The 19,130-nt window shown below is 38.7% G+C and overlaps 2 protein-coding genes across 2 annotated transcripts; both read right to left on the bottom strand.

The window, feature by feature from the left end:
* Nucleotides 1–6,326: 6,326 nt before the first annotated feature.
* Nucleotides 6,327–8,082, bottom strand: LOC108698948 (olfactory receptor 1019). The gene has a single exon (XM_018230810.2). It carries the CDS (start codon nucleotides 7,417–7,419, stop codon nucleotides 6,466–6,468), a length of 954 nt encoding a protein of 317 aa, XP_018086299.1. The 5' UTR covers nucleotides 7,420–8,082; the 3' UTR covers nucleotides 6,327–6,465.
* A 9,816-nt stretch (nucleotides 8,083–17,898) lies between these two features.
* On the bottom strand, nucleotides 17,899–18,861 carry LOC108698949 (olfactory receptor 5V1). The gene has a single exon (XM_018230811.1). The coding sequence runs from the start codon at nucleotides 18,859–18,861 to the stop codon at nucleotides 17,899–17,901; it is 963 nt and encodes a 320-aa protein (XP_018086300.1).
* Nucleotides 18,862–19,130: the final 269 nt, after the last annotated feature.

The raw sequence follows: 19,130 nt of genomic DNA on the forward strand, positions 1-19,130 counted from the left end.
GGGAACTTATTCTGTGGATTACTTAGAAGTTTACAGTAATGCTCTGCATTATTCAATTGTCATTTACCTTCAGCCACATGATCCACAGTATTTATCACACTTCCACCCTTATCCACTTGCCTTATTGTTATCAGCAAGTCTAAAAAAGCTATATAGTATATATAGTAAATTTGGAGTATTTCTATAGTTCCTATGATTAATAACGGTTCAATAAAAATAATACAATGAATTGTGATAAGGTTAACCACTCGTGTTGTAATAAATGATTAAACAGACAAATAAGGGTTTAATAAGTAAAACCAAATTTTGTCTACTGTATATACATCAAGAATGCAACATTTGTAATAATAATGAATCCTATATAAAAAAGCAGCAATGGAATGGTTAAAAAATAATTTTTAACCATTATGTTCACATTTCACCACATGATGGGCTATAAGAGGCAAGGAAAGATGACATCACTAGCCCTGATGAAACCACTCAAGATGAAACGCGCGTCGGCCATGTGGAGGAAGGAACGCTCTGGTTAACAAATATTCTGTATGGGTTGATAATGTAAAAGAACCTTGCTGACTAAGAAAACTCTAACAACTGGCTCCAAAACTGCCAGAACGAAAGGAAAGGTCCGCAATGAAAACGCTACATGAACCGCATTAAAGAGATGCTGTGGTGGTATACTCCACTCGTGGACGTTTGTCTGGCGCATGATTATATTTCTTACCTGCATATATCAGAGCCGTTTGTGCCACAGTACTCCGGAACAATATCGCTTACTGATAAGGAACGTTCTGTACTTCATAGCACATTGTGATACAGCAATGCATTTAACCTGCCCGATGACACAAAATTTAAGCAGATATGAACTGTGGCACAGATACTTTGTTCTCTTTTTACAGCCTAATAGCAGTTACTAAGAGACTTCTATAAGAACTTTTGGAGCACTGAAATAATAACTGCTTTATCAAGGAATACATTACAAAACCAGAGCGAGCACACCTCCCTAAAAGCCTCAAATGACAATTTTAATAATTTTTTAATATTGCTGCTTTAATTAATTAAAATAAAGGTACTTAAAAGAAAGTGATATATGAAATTGACGATCAGGCAGCAGTACAACATATGAATTTGATGAATTGATAAGTTCGCTGCTATAATTAATCGAAATGAATGTATATAAATGAATTGATAATGATTGGAAACCTAATATAATTGATTTTGTATAATATTTATTATGTGTTGTATGATGAATAAAAACCTCAATGAATTTAATTTGATTTACTCCATTAGTTAACTATCTATTAACTTTATAATACTATGAAGTAATATACAGAGTGTGAAAAATGAGATCTTTAATTCATTAATTCCATGAATATAAAGATTAGCGTCCAATTTGGAAGCAGGCCAGTAATTTCAAATAAAAGGGACCAGGTGCACATGCGCCAAGTTTGAACATGATGCACGCTGGAAGGGGTGGGTTACAATAAGACTCTGGCTGATATACACAGGTTTCAGTCCCCCAGGATATTCCTGATAAAGGATGCCTCTCAAACCTTCATAATTAGTATCTACATGCAGAACACAAGTTCTTTATGGGTTACCATAGACAAGTACCAGAGCTGAATGGAGTGCTGTCATTGAGTCTGTTGGTTTGCTCAGCACTTTCAGTACATACAGTATCCATATCATCAACAGAAAATACATAACTGTACTGAGAAAATTTTGTTCCCAGTATCTGACTGTGATCTGGAGGGTCATCCAAATCCTCAATGTGTAAAATATAACTTATTCTCATGCTCTCCAACTGTAAAAGGGAAAGAATCTAAACATACCACAGGATAACAGTATGCTACTTCCTGCTAGGTAGGTATTTACAGTGGACGAAAAGTAATATTCTTTACAGTAACCACATCTGTTCATGCACATTAATCCTTCCTTTCTTGAACTATCACCTGGCCATTACTGACAACTTCTTCAGAATCAGTCTAACAGAAAGAAGCTACCACTTGTAACAAGTATAATTTGCAGAACCAGAAAATGTGCATTCTCCTGGTAGGAGCTCTACAAGGTGCAAATGGTTTCCAAAACAGCCCACAGCCCCAAGGCAATTCCAGAGCAAAATTCTGGTAAATTTCCTTCAGCTCCGGAGCTATAGCAGTGCAGTCAGGGGAGTCTCCTCTCTTGGCTGGAGAAACATAATAAAGGCTTCCTCAACAGCTTTAACATTAGAGCCAACAATCATAGATTCAGATTATTTACCACAAGGAAGAGGACACAGATAAGCAATGACTTTTATAGGGGGATCTTTGTCTCCCACTTAATCAGTGTAAATCATGTGTAGAAACCATCCATGTAGACAGGACCTTTCCCCAAACCTTTTCCCCATCACTGGCACAGGTCCCATCAGGCCGCAAAGGGACATGATTGAGCTATTGCTGGTAGAAAGGCCAGTGAATAAGAGTTAATTGATAGACTATGTCAAATAATGCAGTGGTGCAGTCCATGTAGACAGGGCCTTTCTCAACACCAGAGACTGGCAGCGGGCCCACGGGTTGCAAGGGGAAATAACTGAAGTATTGCTGCTAGAAAGACCTGTGAAAAAGAGTAATGTAAGAACTTAATGCAGTGGTGGCCACACCAATCATGAACAAACAGAATCTACATCTGTGTCCCACATTAGGTGAACTTAAAGAACTTTGCTTCCTCAAGTGTCCCCACATTCCTTTGGTTGGCTGACCCACCTTGCTTTGAATGTCCATATGATCAGCTGGTAGATGAACTTGATGCCCTGTATGCTCACAATGGAAACACCCCAGATGGGTGGTAGGGTCAGGGTAGTCAGATGTACATTACAGGGGCATCCTTTCTTCCCTGTTGTACCTGTACAAAGTTGTATTTATTAGGAAAAGTAGAAGGTCAGAGCTCAGATTCTTGCTCTTTAATTATGAGTTCACTAGGGAGCCCATTTACTCAGCTACTTTGACAATCGAATTGGCTACTTCGACCTTCGACTACGACTTCGAATCGAACAATTCAAACTAAAAATCATTTGAATATTCGACCATTGCATAGTCAAAATAATGTCTCTTTAAAAAACACTTTGACCCCCTAGTTCGCCACCTAAAACCTACCGAGGTGCTATGTTAGCCTATGGGGAAAGTCCCCAGAAGGCTTTGTAACAATTTTTATGTCGAAGAACATTAAAATCCTTCAAATCAAACGATTTGAAGGATTTTTCGTTCGATCGAACTATTTGCGGTAAATCCTTCGACTTCGATATTCGAAGTCAAAGGATTTACATTCAGTAGTCAAATATCGAGGGTTAATTCAACCTCGATATTCGACCCTATGTAAATCTGCCCCTAAGTGTTGGTGGAGGCCCATGGCAATGCACAGTTCAATTGCCACAGAATGCCCACCCAAAATTCTAAACATTTCCAGCATCTTTCATCCACTTAGAAAAATATATCTTTAGGTAACAGCTTCCACATCAGAAACATTTTCTTTCTGTCTCATATTAGGCAGGTATGTTGATTGTCAGAGGTGCCATAGAAATCCTCTAAACAGCACCAGGATGTGCCTTATAAAACAACTTTAGAACTTGGCTAGTAGGAGGACGTACATTTTCTTTTAAAGGTGTTGTTCACCTTTAAACTACATTTTAGTATGACGTAGAAAGTGATCGTTTGAGACAATTTGCAACTGGTTTTCATTTTTTATTATTTGTGGTTTTTGAGTTATTTAGATTTTTATTTAACAGCTTTCCAGTTTGCAGTTCCAGCAAATTACCCTAAAATTACCATAGCAACCATGCATTGATTTGAATAGGAGACTGGAATTTAAATAAGAGAGGGCCTAAATAGAAAGATAAATAACAAAAAGTAGAAATCCCAATAAAAGTGTAGCCTTACAGAACATTTGATTTTAGATGGGGTTAGTGAACCAATTTAAAAGCTGAATAGAGTCACAAGAAGGAGGCAAACAATTAAAAAAAGAAAATAAGATATGAAGGCCAGTTGAAAAGATTTAGCCATTCTATAACTACTAAAAGTTAACTAAAAGTGAACCACCTTCTTGAATTATTTGCCTCCTTCTTCAGCCTCCTAAATAAATTCTTTTTTCTGCATCAGAACAAGGGCATTCCTTCGACATCTGCTCTGCAGCCTTGTGTCATTGCTCAAATTATTGGTCTCCTGCTGGTGCAGGAGAAACTCCCAAAAAGAGTTTTAACTGTAGATATTTAGTCCCTCCTACAATAAGAATCTGGGCAACACAGACCACAGGAGTGGCAGAACTAGCACATAATTCCGTAGTCTCAATGGAGTCTGGAACATGGGTCGGGTTCAGTTTTAATAGTGCTCCTCTCCCACTGAGGCGTAGGTGGTCTGGGGTAGATAAGAGGACAACCAAATGGGTGAGTTTGTATATGGCCCAAAATCATAAATAGTTCCTCTGAACTATTCAGCCACCTGAAAATTTGTCACACAAGAACCCTCAAAACTGGGGTGTTATGCGAGAGCCTGATCAATTAATTCCATAGTACTGCCTACAGGTACATGATCAATGGCAAAGGTATGCCCAGTGTTATATAGCACTGGTGCCTCTACTATAGTAATATAGGATTGTGCAGCACAATTACCCTTATTGAGATATAATAATACAGGAATCCATAGCAGAACATCCTGTGCATTAACAGAGGAATCAAACAGATATCAAACACTTCCAATTGTAAAAGTTAGCAAAGTCCTCTGTGGAACAGCTAGGATTAATACAGCCTGCAACGTGTACCTCTTTCCAGTTCATAGCTCTCTACCCAAGAGAGAACACATCATCCAGTTCTTACTTCCACTTCCTAATTCCTTCTCCCCTGGGAGGAGTTCTTGTGACAAATGACATCACTTAGCACTGATTATAACTGATGACATCACTTGATGACAGCGCCATTTATAAGGATATGATTTACTGGATATTCTTGGCTTTTGTGTATTATATAGTGAATAAAGTACCCCCTATTGTAAAATATAAGGATATTATAAGCTCCGGTTAGTTATAAACAGTGAGTAGTGATATAATTTTTGTCACATGACTCACTAGAACTTGTGTTTTATAATAAATAAAGTACCCCATGTTGAAAAATATGAGGATATTAGAAGTAACCTCAGAGTTCCATGACCTCATGTTTTTATATGTCATGAAACTCCTCTGTAACTTATAATATCCTTATAATTTCCAAGAGGGGGTATATACATATAATAATTCCTAAAAATTTTTTTTATTTTAATGCATTAATTCTATTATATTAGTGTATGTGTTTAATAAATGCACACTTAGGTATATTACAGTGCATTTTAGATGATGCAAAAGTCTTTCCACTTTTTTTGGTGTGTTTTTCTATTTTGATTCTATTTTTTTTTTTCTATATGTATAATTTTAGATTAAAAGCCACTTGGGCACAGGCATGATGGCAAGCACATATCAAGTCTTTCACCGGCTGTATACAACCCCTCTAAAACCTATAAGCAATGGGCAAAAGGGATGTTGATACCTGTCCCAGGTGTTGAACCCTCATGGCCAACTTTCTACATATGATCTGGTCCTGCCTTTTGGTCTAAAAAGTAATGGCCTTCTTAGCAACTACCCTGGATTTCCCATAAGTGTGTGTCGCTTGAGTATTGTAGACCATTTAGTGCCTACCACCCGGAAGAGGAGGTTTTGTGTTCAACTGGTTTATGTAAAAAAAGTATAATAATGCATTGGATGGGGCCCACCCTTCCAAATGGGTAATACCTATGAATAAATTTACTTATGAAGTTAGAGGCATCGCCCACAAGCATGGAGTCCTTGGTAAGAATCAGGCCCTGGGGCAAAACATGTTCCCTCTAAGGTGCGCAAACAATTTTTTTAGGCCAGCGCAAACCACAATTTGTGGCGCATACAAAGAATTTTGTGTGAAAACACACAATTTTGTATTAAACTACCTGTTTGTTCAGACCTGGGCATACAGTTTTAAAAAACTTTTAAAATGCGTGCACAAAATAATTTTTTTGCGCACATAGTCGAGATGGAATCAGAGGGAACATTGGGTGCATATCCTACTTTATGTGCATGTGTATTACACTTATTGCAAATCTGTTAAACTGAAAAGATTGCTGTAAACCTATAGAGTAAACACAAACAGAACCAGTGACACGTGTTGATTCAACAGACATGTTTATTGTTTTGTCTTGGTTAAAACAAAATACAATTTTACCTTAGAAAAAAGCAACTTGGGATTGAATAGGTTTTGTTTTTTTGCCCAGTAAATGCTTTCTTTCATTTATGGTCTCCTCTTTTGTAGCAGTCAGGCTTGTTGCAAAAAGCAAAATGTTTTAATTGTTTTTATATACTTCCAAATGTGTGTGTGTGTGCATTCACTTACTGAAGAATACATAGGCATAGTTATCATGTTTATACATTTAGCAAAACAAATTATCTTGCCACAAAGACGACAGATTTCCTGAATTGCACTCTTTTTTGTACACATTTTTTGAATGCTGCTTTCACATCTTTATTCTTTAAGCTATATATAATAGGATTTAGCATGGGTGTTAAAGTTGTATACAACAGTGAAATGAATTTGTCAGAGTCTAGGTTGAAAGTTGGTGCTGGCCTCATATACAAACAAAAAATGGTCACATAAAGAATAAAGACAACTGTAAGGTGTGAGGAACATGTATAAAAGGCTTTAAGTCTTCCTCCACTTGATTGAACTTTGAATATAGTTCTGATAATACTGACATATGATAATACTGTAAGAGAAAGTGGAACAAATCCAATGAAAATCGATTGAATGTAGAGTAAATGTTCCATAGTGAATGCACTACTGCACAATAGCTTCATTAGGGCCAACAGATCACAAAAAAAGTGATTGATTTCATTTGACTGAAAACAGGAAATTTCAAATATAAGAGAAATCACAGGTACGACTATTAAAAATCCCAAAATCCAACATGCAGACATTAATTTAACACACATTTTGTTGCTCATGATAATTAAATAATGCAATGGATTGCAGATGGCTAAGAAACGATCATAACTCATGGCTGTCAGCAGCAAAAACTCACAGCATAGGAATGAAACACAAAAATACATCTGAGCAATACAACCTGAAAAAGAAACACTCTTTCTTCCTGATACATAGGATACCAAGACTTCGTGCATGGTGACTGTGGTGTAGCACATATCTAATACTGATAAATTGCTTAGGAAGAAATACATAGGATTGTGCAGCCTGGGGTCCACACAGATTAAATAGAAAATGATAGAGTTGCCAGTAATAATTATAAAATAAATTGCTAGAACCAGCATGAAAATGGGAGCCTGCAGTTCAGGGATATCAGTTATGCCTTTAATGATGAAGTTGTTCACCCATGTTCTGTTCATTGTTATTTGTCCTTCGAGCTGCTAAGAAAAGTAGAGAATATTAATTGCTCTAATCATTATAATGAAATAGTATTATTGTTCATTATCATTATAATGAACTGAGGATTAAGCATCATATTCTGTTACTAGGTATGGTTTATGTATCAAAATTAGTAGCTGGTACTTGCTTGGTTCTACCTGTCTGGAAGTAGTTGCCGTTGGTTCCTATTTGGGAATTGCCCTAAAATAAAACATATTATACTTAAGCTCACCAGAACATAAGATCACTGGACAAGAGACACTTTTGTTACTGACATATCATAATAATAAAATGCTATCACAATTACATTTTCACTTTACTGCCATAGGAAATATTTAGGTGTAGCCCACGATAAGAAGATGTCAATTCCATTGTCAATGTTTTCTTTGAACTCTTTGTGTTGCTAAATGTTACAATAGGATGTGTTGTACAATACTATTACAATTGTCTGCACTTTATATTGTGAGATGTTACACACAGTTTTTTCCCTCTAGTCTGCATATTACCTTTATGTCCAGTAATAAATGGCGTGTTTTATAAGTTCAGGCTATTCCTTTGTTGTATGCTCATAGCTCTTTTTGTTAGTATGAATACAGCGTTTAATTGAATTGGACTCTTACTATTGTTCAGTAAGCATAAGACAACTGGCTTTTTGCCCAGCAAAGCTTTGTCATAATAACCCAGTAAAGCTGATCACTGCAACAAAGGTCACAAAATAAAATGCTTACCGTTTAAAATCAGTATCTACACCATCAGATACTCTATTTCAACTCTATACCTTGCTCTGAATTTAATAGTAAATACATTTTTTTCCCAGACAGTTTAAAATCTGAGGGAAATATTAGGATGGAAATTTGTTTGCACAAGGCCATGGGTCCATTTGAACTATAACCTTTTAAAAACCCTGCCTTTAAAAATGTTAGGGTAACTCTTTGGGGTTTGTGCTCAAAGCAAGATTTAGGGTCTTATGTTACATTTTGTGACTTGTCCCAACAAGAGAGTATTGCATCTGATCTATGTCTTTTTCATAACCCCTCTTTACTAATCATGACACTTAGGGGCATATTTTTTAATGCCGTGTAAAAAAATGGCAGGATAATTTGCCACACAATGCCAGGCAAAAACAAAACAATGTAAAAATGGCATAATTTTTTTTATGTGCTTTTTCTTTGGAACTTACTTACAAAGGTCTGCAGCAGTGTAAAATGGCAGGGGAAAAATCTGGCATTCTGCCAGGGTGATCTTTTAGTGACCCAGTGCCTGTTAGTTTCTCTATTCTGTTTTTCCTTAACCTAAATCTGTTCAAATGGGAACCATGTAAATATGAACTTAATGTGTCTGTGTCTTTTTTAACCTTTTCTGCTATAATGCAAATATAATGAGAAATTCAAACTTTAAACAGCTATAATGTCTTACCGCAAACACAGTGACATCACTTGCCAAACAATACACTTGAACATTGAAATTTATAGTCTTCTGCATGGTTAGCAGGATCTTAAGAGAGTTCTATATCTCAGAAGACTAGAAACGTCATGGGAAATAATACTACACTTGTTTCTGATGTAATCAAAAGATTAAGGAAAAACTAGAAAAGGTCTCTAAATGGGCAAAGTTTACATCATGGGCATATTTATCAAAGGTCGAATGACCTCAAAACTCGAATGGTGTTTTATTGAAGAAAAAATGTGAACGTCTAAAACTTGAACGAATATTACCGACCCGAAAACTCAAATCAAATTTGAATCGGAACTCAATATTAATGATCACTTTTCAAAAGGCAACTTGATATCTCAGCATTTCAGCAGTAGCAATCAATGTGTGGAAATCATTGTTTAGACAAAATTGCTATCCTGGGGTGGCATGAGAGCCTAAATAGATGACAAAGAGACTTAGGGGTTATATATCAACGGTAGAATTTTTAAGCTGTTTTAGACCTCGAATGAACTCACAACTCAATGGTTTCTAATTCAAGAAACAACTCATAATCAATGTAAAAAACTTGAATCAGTGTAGATGGGGTGAAAAACTTGATTACTCAAATTGATTGAGGTTTCGAAAAAAAAAAACCCTCAAATATATCAAGTTTTCTAACTAAACACACATCTTCAAATAGTTCAAGGGACCTCTGCCATTTAGTTCTACATGACCTTGACAGGTTTTAGATGGTGTATTTTCAGAGTTTTGACTGAAAAATACCCTCAACATTTTGCGGGTTAAATAGAACTCGACCTTTAATAAATCTGCCCCTTTGAATCAGGCTGCAGTCAGGGCTAGTACAAAAAGGCAGTCAGAAAAATACACACAAATGAAATGACACTTGTTTTCATGTTTTCAAAATATCCTATCTTGAAGCAAGGATCGTGGAATCCTTACTGGGCATTTACAGAAGCATGGTACATCCATCTGCATCTTGATGCATAAACATAGGCGACAAGCTGTACACAGCATAGTGTCCATGAATTGACATAGTTCCAAATGGGGAAAAACAACTGTGAGGTGTGATGTGACATGCGTAAAACACTTTGTGTCTTCATGCGCTGGTTTGTATCTTCAATATGGAGATAATTATAAAAACAAAGGCGATAACATATAAGGATATTAGAAGTTTCTTCAGCCTCATGTTTTCATATGTCATGAAACTCCTCGGCAACTTATAGTATCCTTGTAATTAAAGATGGTGCATTGTAAAATTACAATCTCATAGAAGATATACTGTATATATACACCCGCTTAATGGTGTCTTTGGAAGAGATCATGCTAGACAAAGAGAAAAGCAGGTATGATCTTTCTCCCCCCAAAGATAATACTTTTTTCACTTAGGATAGGACTGACGCACGGACACTGCCTTGACGGGGCACGTCAGCTTATGCATGCTTTGTACAAACTTTGTAACTAAAAGTGTCTCTTTTTGTGTTAGTTACAGTTCAGTTGTGCAAAAATAGGTTTCCCAGGGGGCTATATGTTGGAGTGCTGGGGTAAATTTCTATTAATTTGTATATATATATATATATATATATATATAATATATATATATATATATATATATAGAGAGAGATATATAGAGAGAGATATATAGAGATATATATATATAATAATTCCTAATAATGAATCTTTTTTTTTATTAATGTATTAATTCTATTATTTTAATGTATGTATTTAATAAATGTACAATGTATATTACAATATATTTTAGATGACGCACAAGTCCTTTCACTTTTTTTGGGTAAAGCGTGTTTTTCTATTCAAATGTTTTCTGTATGTATAATTTTAAATTAAAAGCCACTTGGGCACAGGCATGATGGCAAGCAAATATAAAAGTCTTTCACCATATCTATACAACCCCTCTAAAACTTAAAGCAATGGGCAAAAGGGATGTTGATACCTGTCCCAGGGGTGTGTAAGGAATACTTACCTTTCCTCCGGTTCAAGCCGACGCCATGCACAAGTTGGCGGTGCCCAGTCCTCCCACGTGGCATGTTCTGACGCCAATGCGTCAAAACATGTGCAGCGGCATGACACTGGCCCGTCAAAATGTGCAGCATTAACACGCAACGTCAGCGTTTGACGCATGTCATCATCGCACTCGATTGGATCGAAAATCAGCCTAAAAAAGACGCCAAAACATTACAGACCTTGCCCTATAGGTTCTACTTATTGTGTTCCTGGGTGAGACTTTCTGATATTGATCTTGATTCCTGTGTTTGACTTCAGCCTGTTATGTCGATTACGAACCTTGCTGCCTGAATTGATCTTTTGCCTGGACTTGACTATTCTTCTTCTTTAACCCTGAACTGTGTTGGTCTTGTTGATTCCTCGTAGGTCCGCAAATCCTGCCAGAGCCTTCGGGCCCTGACAGTATAATTGGGACATGGACCCTTCTGAGGAAGCCCAACCGACTTCGGCAGGACCTTTCGTGGATTCGCATCCCGTATGGAGGCCTATGAGTCCCGGAAATCACATCTCAGCCATGCCCTGGAAGTGATTCTAGACAAGCTTTCCGTCCTCATGCCGTCAACTCGGACGCCTGTTCCCACAACAGTCCAACTTCCATCTGCTTCATCTCATGCTTTGGAACTACTAATTCCACCTCTTTACAGTGGAGACCCACAGGCTTGGTGAGGATTTGTCAATCAATGCCTCATCCAGTTTGAATTGCAACCTACACAGTATGTGTCTGAGCGAGCCAAGGTAAGGTATGTGATTACCCATCTGCAAGGAAAAGCTCTAGAATAGGCATCTCCCTTGTGAGAAAAAGACTCTCCCTTAATTCATGATGCCAAGGCTTTTCTCCAGTCTTTTCGGACTGTTTTCGATGCTCCCTGACAGGTTGCTTCTGCTTCATCTCGGCTGCTACAGATCCGCCAAGGGAATCAGAGTGCTAGAGAATATGCTATTGATTTCCGTATGCTAGCCGCTGAGACAGGCTGGAACATGAAGCTTACCATGCTGCATTCTACCAAGGGCTATCCACTTGAAGGACCTACCTACTCAATTGGATGACCTCATTGCACTAGCCATAAAGGTGGATACCCGTTTCCATGAACATCAGTCCGATAAAGAGAGGTGTAGGAAGTTTCAACCCATGCTGGCACCTCGTTTCCAGTAACCCTTACTTCCCAGCACGTCTGCTTCTTCTTCTTCTCCAATCTCAACTGACGAACCTATGCAAATAGGGGGAGCTTTGCTCTCCGAACAGGAGAAACAGCGAAGATGTGCTGCCGGGTTATGCCTGTACTGTGGGGGCAAAGCTAATTTTGCCTATAACTGCCCTGCGAAACAGGGAAACTTGCAAGCCTAGGTAAGTCTGGGGAGACTCACCTGGGCGGAATTGATCCTTTTCCCCATCAAGCTTCTCACAGATTCCTCCTTCCCTTACAGATTCAAGTTTCTTCAAAGACCATCCACGTACAAGCATTCCTTGATTCCCGTGCAACTGGGAAATTCCTGTATCAAGCAAAACATCATGCCATACCCCTGCAATCCTTGTCTATACCGCCAAGAGTCCTGGCAATCGACGGCAGACCATTATCTTCAGCCCTCATTTACCCTTTAAAGTGGGCACCCTTCACAATGAGAGACTTTCATCTCTCCTCATCAATTGTCCCTCCACACCAGTGGTTCTAGGGCTACCCCGGCTGCGCCTCCATAATCCATTCATAGATTGGTCTACAGCTCAGATATCCCATTGGAACCCCTTCTGCTAACAGAGCTGCCTTCCCTCTAACTCCCTTCTGAACTTGTCTTCTGTTGCCATGGATCTTCGTTCTCTTCCCTCTGCTTATCAAGATTTCTCCTACGTATTCAGCAAAAGATCTGCAGAGACTCTTCCTCCTCACCGGATGTACGATTGCCCCATTGAACTCCTTCCTGGAAATATGCCCCCTCGTGGACGTACATACCCACTCTCTCCTTCTGAGAAAAAAGCTCTGAAGTAGTATATCGAGGAGAATCTCCAAAGAGGATTCATCCGTCCTTCTTCATCCCCTGCTGGAATGGGGTTCTTTTTAGTTGAGAAGAAGGATGCCAGTTTACGACACTGCATTGATTATCGGGACTTAAATAAAATTACCTCGAAAAATCGATATCCTCTCAATTCGGAACTGTTCGACCAACTTAAAGGAGCCTGCCTTTTGGGCTCTGTAACGTGCTTGCAGTTTTCCAAGAGTTCGTCAATGACATTTTTCGAGATCTGTTAGGCCAAAGTGGCGTGGTTTACTTGGATGTCATTTTAATCTTTTCCAAGACTTTGGAGGAACATCGGCTCCAAGTACATGAAGTCCTCTCCTGGTTAAGAAGGAATGCCCTTTTTGCCAAGTTAGAAAAGTGCACCTTCGAAATCCTCCTTTTTTGGGGTATATAATTTCCCAAAAAGACTCCAAGATGGATCCAGCTAAGATCCCCTTTCCTACCAGTACAAGGTCCATACAGAGATTTATTGGCTTCGCCAATTACAACAGACAATTCATCAAATTCTTCTCATCTAGAATCGCCCCAATTCTGACTCTTATCCATAAGGGAGGGAAACCCTCATTGCTGGTCCCGGCAAGCCTTGGAAGCTTTCACAACCTTTAAAGAATTGTTTTCCTCCGCTCCAATTTCCAGACATCTCAATCCTCTTCTTCCGTTCTTCATCAAAGTAGATGCATCAGATGTTGGGGCAGGGGCAGTTCTATCTCAGAGGCTACCATGTGATGGGAAGTTACATCCCTGTACAAGAGGGGGGTTGTGGGTGCACTCCTAAGGCCATATAAAAATATATATAAATACAATAATCCCCTGTCTAAAAAAAGAAAAACAGGGTTTTTGTTACAAAGTTATGATCATAAAATTGGTAAGCCGCCATACCACGTCAAGGTAAACCCCATACGGCGGTCCCTAACCTGTTTACCTGTGATCAAAATTTAAAACCTTGGTTTCAATCTGGACTAGATCCTCCCCCACCACCTGCATATGCGGCTTTTGTAGGGGAGACTGCCCAGACCAACGCCCATTTAAAAAAAAAAAAAAAAAATGTGATTGTGAAGAGACTATAATGAAGGAAAAGTAAAGTTGTATATATAAGTGCACACTTGTGTGTGTATGTGTGTGAGTATAAGTATAAGTACAGGTGTGAGTATAGATTTAGAGGGAGATGAAAAAGGAAAAGCTACATGTGGAGTGTAATAGGTGTAATGTGTGTGGGTCTGTGCAAGTGTTACCTAGTGATAAGTGCAGCAAATATAATGGGTGTCTCACAGGCGTTGGTAATGAAAAGGTGTCCCAACGCCTGTGAGACACCCATTATATTTGCTGCACTTATCACTAGGTAACACTTGCACAGACCCACACACATTACACCTATTACACTCCACATTTAGCTTTTCCTTTTTCATCTCCTCTAAATCTATACTCACACCTGTACTTACACTTATACTCACACACATACAAACACAAGTGTGCACTTATATATACAACTTTACTTTTCCTTCATTATAGTCTCTTCACAATCACATTTTTTTTTATTTTTTTTATTTTTTTAAATGGGCGTTGGTCTGGGCAGTCTCCCCTACAAAAGCCGCATATGCAGGTGGTGGGGGAGGATCTAGTCCAGATTGAAACCAAGGTTTTAAATTTTGATCACAGGTAAACAGGTTAGGGACCGCCGTATGGTCCACGGGCTGGTCATTCTGGAATTCGGAAGACGACGGAGCTTCTATCTAGCCTTGTCTGGTGGCCTTCCTTTCGGAAGGATGTTAAAGACTTTGTGTCTTCCTTTACTGTAGGGGCTGCATCTAAGTCAGGACATTCTCCTTGCAAGGGATTACTCCAGCCATTAACCATACCTTCTCGACCCTGGACCCATTTAGCCATGGACTTTATTGTGGATCTACCTGTTTCCCTGGGACACATGGTCTTCTGGTTGGTGGTGGATAGATTCAGTAAGATGGCCCATTTTATACCCCTACGGAAGGTACCTTCACCTTTTATGAAGGTTATTCATATTCATATGAAGGTTATTTATAAAGTTATTCATTCAGCATATTTTTCGTCTCCATGGATTTCCGGCTGAAATTGTTTCCGATAGAGGTTCCCAATTTGTTTCTACATTTTGGAGATCTTTGTGCAAAACCCTTAATATTTCTCTTCAGTTTTCTTCTCTGCTTACCAACCTCAGTCTAACGGTGCCGCAAAGCGAGTTATCAAGCACTTTTTGTCAAGATGATTGGTCTGACCTTCTTCCATGGGCCGAATTCGCTCACAACAATGCTCTGCATGCCTCTTCTGAAAGATCTCCATTCTTCTGTGTTTATGGTCAACATCCACTGGCTTTTCCTCAAGATCTGCTGCAGCCAATTACCAAGTCACTCATATGTCGGCTATCAATGTCCAATTTAGTGAAAAGTTCTTTATCTCCAAAAATTTTTGCTGACACGAAACGATCCCCTACTCCTCCGTATGCTCTCAGAGATAGGGTTTGGCATCCCACCAGGAATATTGACCTTAAAGTTCCAACTCCTAAGCTGGGTTCCAAATTCATCAGCCCTTATTCCATAATTGAGATCATCAATCCGGAAGCAGTACGTCTTCAACTACCTCCTGAGATGCGGATTCCAAATGTTTTTCATGTGTCCCTCCTTAAACCAGCTTAGGCTTCTTCTTCGTCTTCTCCTTCACCTAAAGTTGTGGATGGTCATCGGGAGTTTGAAGTAAGAAAGATTTTGGATTCCCGTATCTCCAGAGGGTCCTTGAAGTACAGTATTTGGTTGAATGGAGAGGGTTTGGTCCTGAGGAATGTTCCTGGGTTAAGAAGTCCGACATTCATGATCCTATTCTCACCTGGAAGTTCCACAAACAATTCCCTTATAAACCTCATTGTGGTGGTCCTGAGGCCCCCATAAGGGAGGGGGTACTGTAAGGAATACTTACCTTTCCTCCAGTTCAAGTCGACACCATGGACAAGATGGCAGCGCCCAATCCCCCCATGTGGCACGTTCTGACGCTAATGTGTCAAATCATGCGCAACATCATAAAGGCAATACGTCAAAACGTGTATAGCGGCATGAGCTTGGCGTGTAAAAATGTGCATTGTCAACGTGCAACGACATCGCGTGACACATGACGTGGTCATGCTCGTCTGCCGTGAAAATCAGCCTATAAAAGACGCCAGAACATTACAGACCTTGCCCAATTATAGGTTCTACTCATGTAAGGAACCTCTGGTCGCGTATCTGCCCCTTCTCAAGATGGCGCGTCTGGTTCCGGTGCGCCTGCACAGTGTCATGTTTCGCATTTGGCATCATGTAGCTGGTGTCTGGTCTCGCGCTTGGTGTCACGTCGCAGGCGTCCGTCGCCAATGCATTTGCGGCGCATGCGCTTAAAAGGACGCTGAGAACCTGACTCCATTGCAAAGTGATCATCGCTCTTGTGAGACACTAAGCGTTATTTCCTGAGTGATTATCTGTGTTTTTGACTCTGTCTGTTTTCCGGGATCCTGCTTTTGTTGCTGCCTGAACTGACCCCGGCCTGCCTGACCATTCTACCATTTCCTCATTTCTGTTTTGACGTTTTGGATTTCTGTCACTCCTGCCACTAAGTTTCAGTCCTGTGCCCCATATTCGATGACTGTTCATCCTCAGTGGGAGGTGTAGGAGAGGTCAGCCTTCTACAAATCTCTTCCGCCCAGTGGTCCTGATAACTTATTGTGTTCCATGGTGTGACTTTCTGATATTGATATTGATTCCTGTGTTTGACTTCGGCCTGTTATATCGACTACGAACCTTGCTGCCCGAACCTTTGCCTGGACTTGACTATTCTTCTTCTTTAACCCTTCAAATACCGTGAACTGTGTTGGACTTGTTGCTTCCTCCTAGATCTGCAAATCCTAGCAGAGCCTTCGGGCCCTGACACTGTGAAACCCTCATGGTAAACTTTCTACATATGATTGGGCCTGCCCAGTAATAGCTGCCTTGTGGTCTCAAGTAATGGCCTTCTTAGCAACTACCCTGGATTTCCCATAAGTACTATCCCCCACAATGTGTCTCTTGAGTATAGTAGACCACTTAGTGCCTACCACCCATGCAAAAGGAGGTTTTGTGTTCAACTGTTTTATGTCAAAAAAATTATAATAATGCATTGGATGGGGCCCACCCTTTCCACATAGGACTTCTGGATCAATCTAGTGAACTCACTTATGAAGCTAGAGGCATCACCCACAAGTATGGAGTCCTTGGTAAGAATCAGGCCCTGGTGCAAACCGTGTTCCCTTTAAGGGAACCACAATTTGTGGTGCATACAAAGAATTTTGTGTGAAAACACACAATTTTGTATTAATTCAGACCTGGGCATACAGTTTTTAAAAACTTTAAAATGCCCATACAAAATAATTTTTTTGCTCACATAGTCGAGATGGATTCAGAGGGAACATTGGGTGCATATACTAAGGATGACAATACCATTGAATTATATATCTCTTCTGCATGTGTATTACACTTATTGCAAATCTGTTAAACTGAAAGATTGCTATAAAACTATGGAGTAAACTCAAACCAGTGACATGTGTGGATTCAACAGACATGTTTATTGTTTTGTCTTGGTTAAAACAAAATAAAATTTTACCTAAAAAGTCACTTGGAATTGAATAGGTTTTGGTTTTTTATCCCAGTAAATGCTTTCTTTCATTTATGGTCTCCTCTTTTGTAGCAATCAGGCTAACTCAGAGTTATAGAGCTGAAAAGCAGGAAGTAGTATTCTGGCTATTATGTTAGACATCCAGTCACTCCAGCCTTTATACATGACATTTTTGGCTAACTAACTATATTAGAAACATTTTTTATTTTGCACAGCCTATCTATTTACACAGTTTTTATTTTCACACTAAACTGTTCCTTTAATTGTTTTCATATACTTCCAAATGTGTGTGCATTCACTTACTGAAGAATGCATAGGCGTAGTTATTATGTTTATACATTTAGCAAAACGCATTATCTTGCCACAAAGTCGACAGATTTCCTGAATTGCTCTCTTTTTTTTACACATTTTTTGAATGCTGCTTTCACATCTTTATTCTTTAAGCTATATATAATAGGATTTAGCATGGGTGTTAAAGTTGTATACAACAGTGAAATGAGTTTGTCAGAGTCTAGGTTGAAAGTTGTTGTTGGCCTCATATACAAACAAAAAATGGTCACATAAAGAATAAAGACAACTGTAAGGTGTGAGGAACATGTACGAAAGGCTTTAAGTCTTCCTCCACTTGATTGAACCTTGAATATAGTTCTGATAATACAGACATATGATAATACTGTAAGAGAAAATGGAACAAATCCAATGAAAACCGATTCAATGTAGATTAAATGTTCCATACTGGATGCATTACTGCAAAATAGCTTCATTAGGGCCAACAGATCACAAAAAAAGTGATTGATTTCATTTGACTGAAAACAGAAAATATCAAATATAACAAAAAACACAGGTACAACTATTAAAAATCCCAAAAGCCAACATGCGGACATTAATATAACACAAATCTTGTGGCTCATGATAATTAAATAATGCAATGGATTGCAGATGGCTACGAAACGATCATAACTCATGGCTGTCAGCAGCAAAAACTCACAGCATAGGAATGAAACATAAAAATACATCTGAGCAATACAACCTGAAAAAGAAACACTCTTTATTCCTGATACATAGGATACCAAGACTTCATGCATGGTGACTGTGGTGTAGCACATATCTAATACTGATAAATTGCTTAGGAAAAAATACATGGGATTGTGCAGCCTGGGGTCCACACATATTAAATAGAAAATTATAGAGTTGCCAGTAATAATTATAAAATAAATTACTAGAACCAACATGAAAATGGGAGCCTGCAGTTCAGGGATATCAGTTATGCCTTTAATGATGAAGTTGTTCACCCATGTTCTGTTCTTATCAGTCATTGTTATTTGTCCTTTTAGCTGCAAAGAAAATCAGACAATATTATTTATTATACTTATCAGTATAATGAAATATTAGTATTATGGTTCATTATCATTATAATTGATGAACTGAGGATTGAGCATGATATTCTGGTACATTTTAAAATCATTAGGGTATTTATAAAATGGTGTTGATACTTTGCTGTTACTTTTAAAATTAGGCAGGATGGTGAGAAGTTTTGCTCGTGCAGCAACGGATAAACTACTTTCTTGCAAAACCCTTGTAATAA

The sequence above is a fragment of the Xenopus laevis genome, chromosome 8L (assembly GCF_017654675.1).
Source record: "Xenopus laevis strain J_2021 chromosome 8L, Xenopus_laevis_v10.1, whole genome shotgun sequence".
Lineage (NCBI taxonomy): Eukaryota > Metazoa > Chordata > Amphibia > Anura > Pipidae > Xenopus > Xenopus laevis.